Source organism: Heptranchias perlo, chromosome 5 (genome assembly GCF_035084215.1).
Source record: "Heptranchias perlo isolate sHepPer1 chromosome 5, sHepPer1.hap1, whole genome shotgun sequence".
Taxonomy (NCBI): Eukaryota; Metazoa; Chordata; class Chondrichthyes; order Hexanchiformes; family Hexanchidae; genus Heptranchias; species Heptranchias perlo.
In genome coordinates this window covers 97,655,355-97,668,223 of record NC_090329.1, presented here as the reverse complement: position 1 = coordinate 97,668,223, position 12,869 = coordinate 97,655,355, and the positions used below count along the sequence as shown (strand labels likewise).

General features: G+C 46.1%; 1 protein-coding gene across 3 annotated transcripts in view; it reads right to left on the bottom strand.

The window, feature by feature from the left end:
• rngtt (RNA guanylyltransferase and 5'-phosphatase) overlaps positions 1 to 12,869 on the bottom strand; it is a 326,235-nt gene that overhangs the window by 284,509 nt on the left and 28,857 nt on the right. For all 3 annotated transcript variants that reach the window (XM_067984898.1, XM_067984896.1, XM_067984897.1), the window contains exon 2: positions 8,767 to 8,876. In XM_067984898.1, the coding sequence (XP_067840999.1) occupies positions 8,767 to 8,853 (87 nt within the window). In that variant the 5' untranslated portion in view covers positions 8,854 to 8,876. The remainder of the gene's footprint in view (positions 1 to 8,766; positions 8,877 to 12,869) is intronic.

The following is a 12,869-nucleotide window of genomic DNA, read 5'->3' as shown; positions in this document are numbered from 1 at the left end:
GATCATACTTTAAGGCATAGGGCCGGAAAATGGGCTGAGCAGCACATGGATGTCGCCCGCCACCCATAAGCAACTAACTGACCCACAAACTTTTTGCGGTCTTCTGGGCGCCAACTTGCTTTAATTGTGAGCTGCAAGAAGTACATTAGTTGTTCCCGGGCTTCTCTGAGCTGCGAAAGCACGAAAGGAATCCTTTGTCCCCTCCACCAATCGGCTTGAAGCAAGCTGCGCTGTGAGAACCAGGAAGTGAAGCTCATTCACAAACTGCGCAGACTACGAAGTGCTACACAAGATTTGTAAATGTACTATAAAATCAAATAGTGAAATAAAGAGGCTGCGAATAAAAAAGATGAGGCAAAGAAAAAGTTCAAAAAATATTACATTTTAAAATTTGTAAATAAATATCCAAAAACTATTAAAATCGGGAATCATAGAAAGGTTACAGCATGGAAGGAGGCCATTCAGCCCATCGAGTCCATGCGGTTCGATGCAAGAGCAATCCAGCAAGTCCCACTCCCCAACCCTATCCCCGTAGCTCTGCAAATTTTTTCCTTTCCAGTTTCCTTTTGAAAGCCATGATTGAATCCACCTCCACCACCCCCTCAGGCAGTGCAATTTAGATCCTAACCACTCGCTACGTAAAGAAGTTTTTCCTCATGTCACCTTTGGTTCTTTTGCCAATCACCTTAAATCTATGTCCTCTGTTTCTTGACCCTTCCGCCAATGGGAACAGTTTCTCTCTATTTACTCTGTCTGGACCCTTCATGATTTTAAATACCTCGATCAAATCTCCTCTCAACCTTCTCTGTTCCAAGGAGAACAACCCCAGCTTCTCCAGTTATCCAAGTAACTAAAGTCCCTCATCCCTGGAATCATTCTAGTAAATCTTTTCTTTTTTTAAATTCGTTCATGGGATGTGGGCGTTGCTGGCACGACCAGCATTTATTGCCCATCCCTAATTGCCCTCGAGAAGGTGAGCCGCCTTCTTGAACCGCTGCAGTCTGTGTGGTGAAGGTTCTCCCACAGTGCTGTAAGGTAGAGAGTTCCAGGATTTTGACCCAGCAATGATGAAGGAACGGCAATATATTTACAAGTCGGAATGGTGTGTTACTTGGAGGGGAACGTGCAGGTGGTGTTGTTCCCATGTGCCTGCTGCTCTTGTCCTTCCAGGTGGTAGAGGTTGTGGGTTTGGGAGGTGCTGTCGAAGAAGCTTGGCAAGTTGCTGCAGTGCATCCTGTGGATAGTACACAATGCGCCGGTGGTGAAGGGAGTGAATGTTTAGGGTGGTGGATGGGGTGCCAATCAAGCGGGCTGCTTTGTCCTGGATGGTGTTGAGCTTCTTGAGTGTTGTTGGAGCTGCACTCATCCAGGCAAGTGGAGAGTATTCTATCACACTCCTGACTTGTGCCTTGTAGATGGTGGAAAGGCTTTGGGGAGTCAGGAGGTGAGTCACTCGCCGCAGAATACCCAGCCTCTGACCTGCTCTTGTAGCCACAGTATTTATATGGCTGGTCCAGTTAAGTTTCTGGTCAATGGTGACCCCCAGGATGTTGATGGTGGAGGATTCGGCGATGGTAATGCCGTTGAATGTCATGGGGAGATGGTTAGACTCTCTCTTGTTGGAGATGGTCATTGCCTGGCACTTGTCTGGCGCGAATGTTACTTGCCACTTATCAGCCCAAGCTTGGATGTTGTCCAGGTCTTGCTGCAAGCGGGTACAGACTGCTTCATTATCTGAGGGGTTGCGAATGGAATTGAACACTGTGCAATCATCAGCGAACATCCCCATTTCTGACCTTATCTTGGAGGGAAGGTCATTGATGAAGCAGCTGAAGATGGTTGGGCCTAGCACACTGCCCTGAGGAACTCCTGCAGCAATGTCCTGGGGTTGAGATGATTGGCCTTCAATAACCACTACCATCTTCCTTTGTGCTAGGTATGACTCCAGCCACTGGAGAGTTTTCCCCCGATTCCCATTGACCTCAATTTTACTAGGGCTCCTTGGTGCCACACTCGATCGAATGCCACCTTGATGTCAAGGGCAGTCACTCTCACCTCACCTCTGGAATTCAGCTCTTTTGTCCATGTTTGGACCAACGCTGAAATGAGGTCTGGAGCTGAGTGGTCCTGGCGGAACCCAAACTGAGCATCAGTGAGCTTGTTATTGGTGAGTAAGTGCCGCTTGATAGCACTGTCGACGACACCTTCCATCACTTTGCTGATGATTGAGAGTAGACTGATGGGGCGGTAATTGGCCGGATTGGATTTGTCCTGCTTTTTGTGGACAGGACATACCTTGACAATTTTCTACATTGTCGGGTAGATGCCAGTGTTGTACCTGTACTGGAACAGTTTGGCTAGAGGTGCGGCTAGTTCTGGAGCACAAGACTTCAGCACTACAGCCAGGATGTTGTCAGGGCTCATAGCCTTTGCTGTATCCAGTGCACTCAGCTGTTTCTTGATATCACGTGGAGTGAATCGAATTGGCCGAAGACAGGCTTCTGTGATGGTGGAGATATCGGGAGGAGGCAGAGATGGATCATCCACTCGGCCCTTCTGGCTGAAGATGGTTGCAAACGCTTCAGCCTTGTCTTTTGCACTCACGTGCTGGACTCCACCATCATTGAGGATGGGGATGTTTACAGAGCCTCCTCCTCCCGTTAGTTGTTTAATTGTCCAACACCATTCACGACTGGATGTGGCAGGACTGCAGAGCTTTGATCTGATCCGTTGGTTGTGGAATTGCTTAGCTCTGTCTATAGCATGTTGCTTCCGCTGTTTAGCATGCATGTAGTCCTGAGTTGTAGCTTCACCAGGTTGGCACCTCATTTTTAGGTACACCTGGTGGTGTTGCTCCTGGCATGCTCTTCTACACTCCTCATTGAACCAGGGTTGATCCCCTGGCTTGTTGGTAATGGTAGAGTGAGGAATATGCCGGGCCATGAGGTTACAGATTGTGCTGGAATACAATTCTGCTGCTGCTGATGGCCCACAGCGCCGCATGGATGCCCAGTTTTCAGCTGCTAGATCTGTTCTGAATCTATCCCATTTAGCACGGAGGTAGTGCCACACAACACGTTGGATGGTGTCCTCAGTGCGAAGACGGGACTTCATCTCCACGAGGACTATGCGGTGGTCACTCCTACCAATGCTGTCATGGACAGATGCATCTGCAACAGGTAGATTGGTGAGGACGAGGTCAAGTAGGTTTTTCCCTTGTGTTGGCTCGCTCGCCACCTGCCGCAGGCCCAGTCTAGCAGCTATGTCATTCAGGACTCGGCCAGCTCGGTCAGTAGTGGTGCTACTGAGCCACACTTAGTGATGGACATTGAAGTCCCCCACCCAGAGTACATTCTGTGCCCTTGCTACTCTCAGTGCTTCCTCCAAGTGGTGCTCAACATGGAGGAGGACTGATTAATCAGCTGAGGGAGGACAGTCGGTGGTAATCAGCAGGAGGTTTCCTTGCCCGTGCTTGACCTGATGCCATGAGATTTCATGGGGTTGGGATTTTCATGCACCCTCTCTAAGGCCTTCACATCTTTACTAAAGTGCGGTGCCCATAATACGCCAGTTATGGTCAAACCAGTGTTTTATGAAGGTTCATCATGACTTCCTTACTTTTGTACTCTATGCCTCTATTTATAAAGCCCAGGATCCCATATGCTTTCTCAACCTGCCCTGCCACTTTTAACAATTTGCGCACATTTACCCCCAGATCGCTCTGTTCCTCTACCCTTTTTAGAATTGTACCCTTTAGTTTATTTTGCCTCTCCTCATTCTTCATACCGAAAATGTATCACTTCGCATTTTTTTGTGTTAAATTTCATCTGCCATATATCCACCCATTCCACCAGCCTGTCCATATCCTCTTGAAGTCTATCACTATCCTCTTCACTGTTCACCACACTTCCAAGTTTTGTGTCATCTGCAAATTTGGAAATTGTGCTCTGTACACCCAAGTCGAAGTCATTAATATATATCAAGAACAGCAGTGGTCCTAGTACACACCCCTGGGGAACACCACCGTACACCTCCTTCCAATCCGAAAAACAACCGTTCACCACTACTCTCTGCTTCCTGTTACTTTGCCAATTTTGTATCCATGCTGCTACTGCCCCCTTTATTCCATGGGCTTCAATCTTGATGACAAGCCTATTATGCGGCACTTTATCAAATGTCTTTTGAAAGTCCATATACACCACATCAACCGCATTGCCCTCATCTACCCTCTCTGTTACCTCATCAAAAAATTCAATCAAGTTAGTTAAACACAATTTGCCTTTAACAAATCCGTGCTGGCTTTCCCTAATCAATCCACACTTGTCCAAGTGACTGCTAATTCTGTCCCGGATTACTATCTCTAAAAGTTTCCCCACCACCGAGGTTAAACTGACTGGCCTATAGTTGCTGGACTTATCCTTACACCCTTTTTTGAACAAGGGTGTAACATTTGCAATTCTCCAGTCCTCTGGCACTACCTCCGTATCTAAGGATGTTTGGAAGATTATGGCCAGTATTGCCTCAATTTCCACCCTTACTTCCCTCAGCAACCTAGGATGCATTCCCATCCGGACTTGGTGACATCTACTTTAAGCACAACTCGCCTTTCTAGTACCTCCTCTATCAATTTTTAGCCCATCCAGTAACTACATCTTCCTTCAGAGATTCTGGCAGTATCTTCTTCCTTGATAAAGACAGATGCAAAGTGCTCATTTGGTACCTCAGCCATGCCCTCTGCCTTCATGTGTAGATCTCCTTTTCGGTCCCTGATCGGCCCCACCCCTCCTTTTACTACCCGTTTACACGCCTAGAGAAGACTTTTGGGTTCCCTTTTATGTTTACCACCAGTCTATTCTCATACTCTCTCTTTGGCCCTCTTATTTCCTTTTTCACTTCCCCTCTGAACTTTCTATATTCAGCCTGGTTCTCACTTGTGTTATCAACCTGACATCTGTCATATGCCCCTTTTTTCTGCTTCATCTTACTCTCTATCTCTTGTCATCCAGGGAGCTCTGGCTTTAGTTGCCCTATCTTTCTACCTCGTGGGAATGGAATGTAACTAGGCTGTACCTGAACCGTCTCCTTAAAGGCCGCCCATTGTTCAATTACAGTTTTGCCTGCCAATCTTTGATTCCAATTTACTCAGGAATAATGAGACTCCACATTTTTTAAAGTTGATTTCCAGTGCCAGAGAGGCTGTTTGGCAGTCATTAATACATACCACACCGTTAAAAGTTAGCCTGCGATATCTTTAACGCAAAACTGTCAGGTCAGCGGGGAATCAGGAAGGGCACGTTCCAGATTTCCACGTTTGACTACGCATGTGCGGTCGCTGGAACTTGCTCATTAATAACAGTGAGCACTGTTAGCCTCACCATTATTTTATGAGCAATTTCCGGCCCATTGTATTTTTTAAGTCAACAGTGGAGCAGAGAAATTGCTTGAAGATGAATTCATTCATTTTAAGAGTTAAAAACTGGGAGTAGCACAAACCGGGGATTGAACCAGAGACCTTCGTGGCCTATATTAGGGTTGCCAACCCTCCTGGATTGTCTCAGAGTCTTCCGGAATGGGACACAGGTCTCCTGGGCACTTCAAATTTCCACAGCAAGGCCCCCCGATCCATGATGTCACCGGCTACCGCCACAGAGAGGCTGGTGCACCAGGAACAATCAGGTGCCAGGAGTCAGGAGGGGAAAGAAGGGAAGACTTGGGAATGAGGGTCAGGGGTGCGTGAAAGGGATACTGGGGAATAGCAGTAAACAGTGAAAAATTCTTACCATTGATGGGCGAATGGGGAACAAGGGGACGGAGATTGAGAATTCTCACTGAAGAACCAAGGGGGAAGGGAGAAGGAAGGTTCTTGAACTGAGAGCTATTACATCATGGGTGCTTCACCGCAAGTGGCTTTAGATGTAGAGACGAGAATATCATTTAAAAGCGAAAGGGATAAATATTTTAAAAGAAGGAATATAAAAAGATCTGGGGAAATGGGGTTACAGGAGAACACACCAGCATCGACAGAGGCACTAGGGGCCGAATAGCCTCCTCCTATGCTGTAATTTCTATCATTCTATGAAAACTCTCGTTTATTGAGTCAGAAGCCAGGGAGTGGTTTAGAACTGTTGGTGCTGAGCTGAATTTAAGACGACGTTCCCTGTGAGAAGTGTCCCAAACATCATCCTTTGTGCGATCTTTCGGTTTGGTTCAGGTCAGCCGATTTTGACGTGTCAAGTCCAAGTACAGATCGGATCTGACTGAGGCTCCCAGTTCAGAGTTGTCACCTTCACATGCAGAGTCCAAACCATAGTCCAAGGAGATAGAGAGAGAAATGGGGCCTGTTAAGGGTGGCATCGACTGTGGAGCTTAACCACACCTTGTGCAGTGCAGGGGGATTCTGGCTGTAATTACAGGGCTAATATCAGTGGGTTATAGGATTACTACTAGTTACTGTTAACATGTAACCGGTAGTAATAGGTGCATCGGTGAGTTATTGTATTACTGTTGGTTATGAGGGGAATCTGAGTGTTATCAATCTTACTATGGACTATCGGTGCAACTTCAGTAACTTACTATTAGTTACTGATGGAATCAAAGTTCCTCCCACCTCTGGTTTCCCCCGAGAACCCCAACCCCACCCCTTCGATTTGCCCTCTTCCCCGCCTTCGGTTTCCCTTCTTCACCTACTCATAGGTGCCCTCCTGGTTCTTGGAACTTCTCACAAAACAGTTGCTGGTGCAACACTATGAACAAAGATACTCAACTACTGAGGAGACAAACTTGATAAGGTAAATGCAATAAAATTTTCAAACGTCATGTGGTCTGAAGTCAGACATCCAGGAGTACCTCCAACTAGAGTTGGCAACCCTCTGCCTCAACTACTCATTCTGACTTAACCAGCTGAGCCATAAGGAACGTTGTCTAATTTTACAAACAAAACTAACTATTAAAGTGTATCCATCACCTCCTCCAGTAGCTCATTAGGTAGCGAAGCCAATCAGACCAGAAAGTCTCAGCTTCAATTCCTAGGTTGTATTATGATGTGGAGATGCCGGTGATGGACTGGGGTGGACAAATGTAAGGAGTCTTACAACACCAGGTTATAGTCCAACGGTTTTATTTGAAATCAAAAGCTTGCGGAGGCTCCCTCCTTAGTCAGGTGAGTGTAGGATTAAGTTAGTTGATCTTAAGTTAGTTGATCTTAGATGGGATAGCAGGAGATTGCCCCAGCGTTCCTCAGCTAAGGGAGAGCAAAATTTGCCATGGCTTGCTCTCCTGATCATTATCCAGTTACCCTTGGTGGAAAGAATGTGTGAACGAAAGAAAGAACTTGCATTTATAGTGCACCTTTTACGACCTCAGGACATCCCAAAGCGCTTTACAGCTAATTAAATACTTTTGATGTGTAGTCATTGTTGTAATGTCAGGAAACGTAGCAGTCAATTTGCACACAGCAAGGTTCGACAAACAGCAATAAGATAATGATCAGATAATCTGTTTTACTGGTTGATTGAGGACACTGGGGAGGACTCCCCCTTCTCTTCTTCAAATAGTGCCATGAGATCTTTTACGTCCACCGCAGAGGGAAGACGGGGCCTCGTTTAAAGTCTTATCTGAAAGACGGCACTTCCAACTGAGCAGCACTCCCTCAGTAGTGCACTGAAGTGTCAACCTAAATTACATGCTCAAGTTTCTGTAGTGGGACTTGAACGCATATACTGCTTGAACATTTCCCTTGTGTGCTGGTGACCAGAACTGGACACAGTAGTCATAGTGCGGCCTGTACAGTTTAAGCATTACTTCCTCTGACTTGTACTCCGTTTGGCTATATAGCTAAACATTCTATTTGCTTTGTTGATTGCTGCTCCACAGTGGTCAGACCAGTTGAACATCAACGTTGGCTGCTATTTATTATAGATGCCAAGCTTTGATGCATGGTAGCGCTCTCACTTCTGACTCATAAGGTCATGGATTCAAGCCCGACTCCAGAGGCTTGAGCACATAATCTAGGCTGGCACTTCAGTGTGGTACTGCAGGAGTGCTGCATTGTCAGAGATATCAACTTTCAACTGAGTCATTAAACTCAGGCCCCTCGAGTGGGTATAAAGGATCCTATATTACTATTTGAAGATTAGCAAAGGGAATTCTCCCCCCCCCTCACCAGGGTCCTGGCCAATATCTATCCCACAACCAACACCACTAAGTCAGAGTATCTGGTCATTGATCTGATTGCTGTTTGTGGGACATTGCTGTTCACAAACCGGCTACCACATCTGCCTATGTTACAACAGTGATTACACAACTAATGAAGTACTTTTGAAGTAAAGCTGTTTGCGATGCCACGATGACGTGAAAGGCTCTATATAAATGCAAGATTTTTTCTATTAGGTTCCCATACAGGAAATCCTCAAGTTTACCTCTTGGTAAATTCTAGTGTTCTATTTGGCATCTGTATGAGACCAATAGTTCTGTCGTCATTCTTTTGAAAATGAGTACCAAGTTAGTTTGTTCCCAATCCAGCAGGACCTGCCAGCCTTCTTCAATTCCCTCAGGACTATCAGCACCTTAACAAATCTCATCCTTAGTCTCTTACTTGGTGGATATTGGAACTGCAGTTGCTCTCCATTAAAGTTATTATTCAGTAATTTTTCTGTTGTTAGATAAAACCACAGTTCTCATTCAGTATTTAATATAAAATGCAATCCCATCAGCTTAATCTGCAGCATTCCACAACAACATATTCAAGATTGACACTTAGTTACTTACCTTCAAACTCTTTAGATAGTTTGAAAGCATACTAGGATGGAATCGATTCTCTTCAGGAACTTGATCATCATACCTTGCTCCTAACATGGTTTTCAAAGGCAAAAACTTTCCTGTAAAGTAATGAGAAAGCCAAATTAAGTCAAAGAAGCACACAAATAGATTTTATGAAGTCAACACTTTAAGTTATCAATGATGATGTTAACTTGGGGAGGGGAGGGATAAAGGACCAGAGATTTTTGTTAGCAATTTATCCTCCTCCAATGTCTCTCCTGTGTTTGTAGACTTTAGTTCATCTAAAACTCTGCTGCCTGTATCTCATCCCAAATTCTACTTGTCCATCACTCCTAACCTCAATGACCTACATTGGTTCCTGACACCCACAATGTCTCAAATTACAAGTCCATATGTTTAAATTCCTCTCAATCTCCTGCAAATGCAATAGGTTCTATTCAACCACAAGTAGTTCTGTGTCAGTCAAATTCAACCTATTTATGTTGTGGGGCAGTTCCACAAGAAGCTTGTGCGGGGGGGAGGGGGAAAGAGAGAAAAGAGAGAGAAAAGAGAGGGGCACCTGCGAGGGGGGGGGGGGGGGGGGAACAGTGGCACTCGTCTTCATTCTGGTTTTTTTTAAAGTTAAAATCTGAAAGCAAATACAGCCTCGGAGGGAAACAGATGGGAGAGGAAGATCGGAGACAGAGAGGTGGAAGGAAGCAGGTTGATGGGGAACCTTTAACCTTTTAGCAGCCTCTCTTGGTGGAAGCAAGTGGGAATGGGGGAGGGTGATTAGAGGGTTACAGGTGAGGTGAGTGAATGCTCAGGACCTACTCCTCCCTCCCCAAAATGCCACCTGCTGCCATTGGTAGCTCCTTTCCCCAGTGGCCATTATTGGCTCTTTTCACCGCCACATAAGGTACTACCTCCCACCCAAAAGGAAAGGGAAAAAAAGAGGAAGGAGAAGCCAAGCGTTAAGGGGAGAGAAGAGAAAGAGGCAGAAGGAAAAGAGAATCAGCAACCTGAAGGCATCAACAACTGGCAAGAGTGACCAAATTCTCTGACTTACCATGCCCAACACAAGGGAGATCGAATAGTATGTTATAAACAACTTGCATTTATATTGCGCCTTGTACTTAGGAAACCGTCCCAAAGCACTTCACAGAAGCATAATCAGACATAAATTCACACTGAGCCAAAGGAGATATTAGGAGGGAAACAAAGAGGTAGGTTTTCAGGAGGGTCTTAAAGGACAAGAGAGGGGTGAAGAGGCAGAGGGGTTTAGGGAGGAGCTTAGGGCCTAGACAGCTGAAGGCACGGTCGCCAACAGTGGGGCAAAGGGAGTGAGGAATGGGCAAGAGGCCAGAGCTGGAGGAACGCAGGTCCTTAGGGCTGGAGGTTACAGAGATAGGGGACAAGAGGGCGGGGCCAAGAAGGGATTTGAAAACTAGAATGAGATTTTCAAACTGGAGGTATTTGGAAACCAGGAGCCAATGAGCACAGCAGCGATGAGTGAGTGGGTTAGGATGCAGGCAGCAAAACTTTGGACGTGCTCAAGTTTATAGAGGGTGGAGGATGGGAGGTCAGCCAAGGGACCATTGGGATAGTCGAGTCTCGTGGTGATAAAAGCACAGCTAAGTGTTTCAGTAGCAGATAGGCTGAGACAGGGGTGGAGACATGCAATGTTATGGAGATGGAAGTAGGCGGTCTTTGTGATTGAGTGTGGTTAGGCCGCAGCTGGAGTGTTGTGTTCCATTCTGGGCACCACACTATAGGAAGGATGACAAGGCCTTAAAGAGGGTGCAGAAGAGATTTACTAGAATGATACCAGGGATGAGGTGCTTCAGTTATGTGGAGAGACTGGAGAATCTGGGGTTGTTCTCCTTAGAACAGAGAAGGTTCTGGGGAGATTGGATAGAGGTGTTAGAGGTCATGAACTGTTTTGAGAGAGTAAATAAGGAGAAACTATTTCCAGTGGCAGAAGGGTCAGTAACCAGAGGACACAGATTTAAGGTGATCAGCAAAGCAGCCAAAGGCAACACCAGGAAATCTTTTTATCCAGCGAATTGTAATGATCTGGAATGCACTGCCTGAGAGGGTGGTGGAAGCAGATTCAATAATAACTTTCAAAAGGGAGTGAGATAAATACCTGAAGGGAAAACATTTACAGGGTTATGGGGAAAGAGCAGGGAGTGGAACTAATTGGATAGTTCTTTCAGGGAGCCAGCACAGACACGATGGGCCGAATGGCTTCCTCCTGTGCTGTAACTACTATGATACTAAGAGGATATGGGGTCGTATGCTCGACTCGAAATCAAATACGACACAGAAGGGAGGGGGATTGTATTGGTGGCGAGGGAACAAAGTATATTGTTGAAAAGTTGTTTTGTACTATAAAAGGTGGCAGTTTGGTGGTTCAACAAACTGCATTAAGGGAGGCTATGAGGAAAGAGCAGGGGAGTGGAACTAATTGGACAGCACTTTCAAAGAGCAGGCACGGGCACGATGGGCCAAATGACCTTCTTCTGTGCTGTACTATTCTAGGATTCTATGAGTGCTGGGTGTTGGGTTTATGTCTATAGTCCTTACACTGAAGTACTCGCTCTCCACTGGGCTGCTGATAGAAGGGAGGGGGGTCAAGCAGGAAACAGACACTTCTCCGCAGGAAAGGATGCAACACCACAGGAAAGCAGTGTCTACAAAGAACCACATGTATTTCAAAAATTAAAAGATATCTATAAAGGAGTTGGTGGTCTGTGTAGAATGACACTGCCAGAGGTCTTTGAGCGATTTGCCCACCCTTGCGCTCAGTTGTGTGCATGACGCTCGAGAAAAAATTTTTACAGCAAAAAAAAATTGTTTACTGGTGGCGCTATAACACAACGTGCATGCTAAATAGCAGAAGCAACATGCTATAGACAGAGCTAAGCAATCCCACAACAAATGGATTAGGTCACTAAGGCTTCTTCGGCAGCACCTCCCAAACCTGTGACCTCCACCACCTAGAAGGACAACTTGGTGTTGTAAAATTGTTTAGAAGGACAAGGGCAGCAGGTGCATGGGAAAACAGCACCAAATTCCCCTCCAAGTCACACACCATCCTGACTTGGACATATATCACCATTCCTTAATCATCACTTGGTCAAAATCCCGGAACTCCCCACCTAACAGAACTGTAGGAGTACTTTCACTGCACGGACTGCAGAAGGCGGCCCACCAGCACCTTCTCAAGGGCAACTAGGGATGGGCTATAAATGATGGTCTTGCCAGCTTTGCCCATATCACAAGAATGAATTTTTTAAAATTACTATCCTGGTGGTCCCATGACTTTGATTAGATCTGTGTTGTTCAGGGTTGCAGAAGGGTTGTCATGAGCCATTTAAATAGGGGGTTATCACTTGTCTGTAGCAGCCATCCTGTCACATTTCCAATGCCAGGAGCAGCACCAGGCATACCTGAAAGTGAGTTGCCAACCTGGTGAAGCGACAACACAGGACTATATGCATGCTAAACAGCAGAAGCAGCATGCTATAGACAGCTAAGCAATCCCACAACTAACAGATTAGGTCAAAGCAAAGGTCGAATATTGGGAGGATCATTAAGTTCACAGGATAAAAGCGTTGTTACGGCTGCTTGGGAACCTTGCACAAATTTTTATTATCCCGTTTCTGTGATTGGAGTCAGGCTGCACATTAACTGAGTGGTATTTCTTCCTATTTACGAAGGCTTCTGGCTTGTCTTCTCATGCCCTGATGGCAGCACGTGCAGTCTATTATGCCCTGTATGCGAGGGAATGTAACCACTGCATCTCATCCCTGAGCTCTCTCCTGCTGGTTGTGGACGTCAAGTGGGGAAAGTGACGTACTGGTTTGTTCTGGCAAGGAGGGCGCTGGGGACCTACTTAATGCAGCTGTGCACTGCAAGCTTGGATATGCGGGAAATGTTCCCTGTAGCAATGGCAATGAAGATAAGGACCATGGTGACTTTGAAAGCCAATGGCAAAGCTTGGCCACCTGGTCCAGCAGGCAGCAATTCTTGTTGCAGAAGGCTGCAGGCATCTGCAACAGCCTGCCTGGAGAAGCACAACCTCCTGATGCACTGCTCCTCAGATA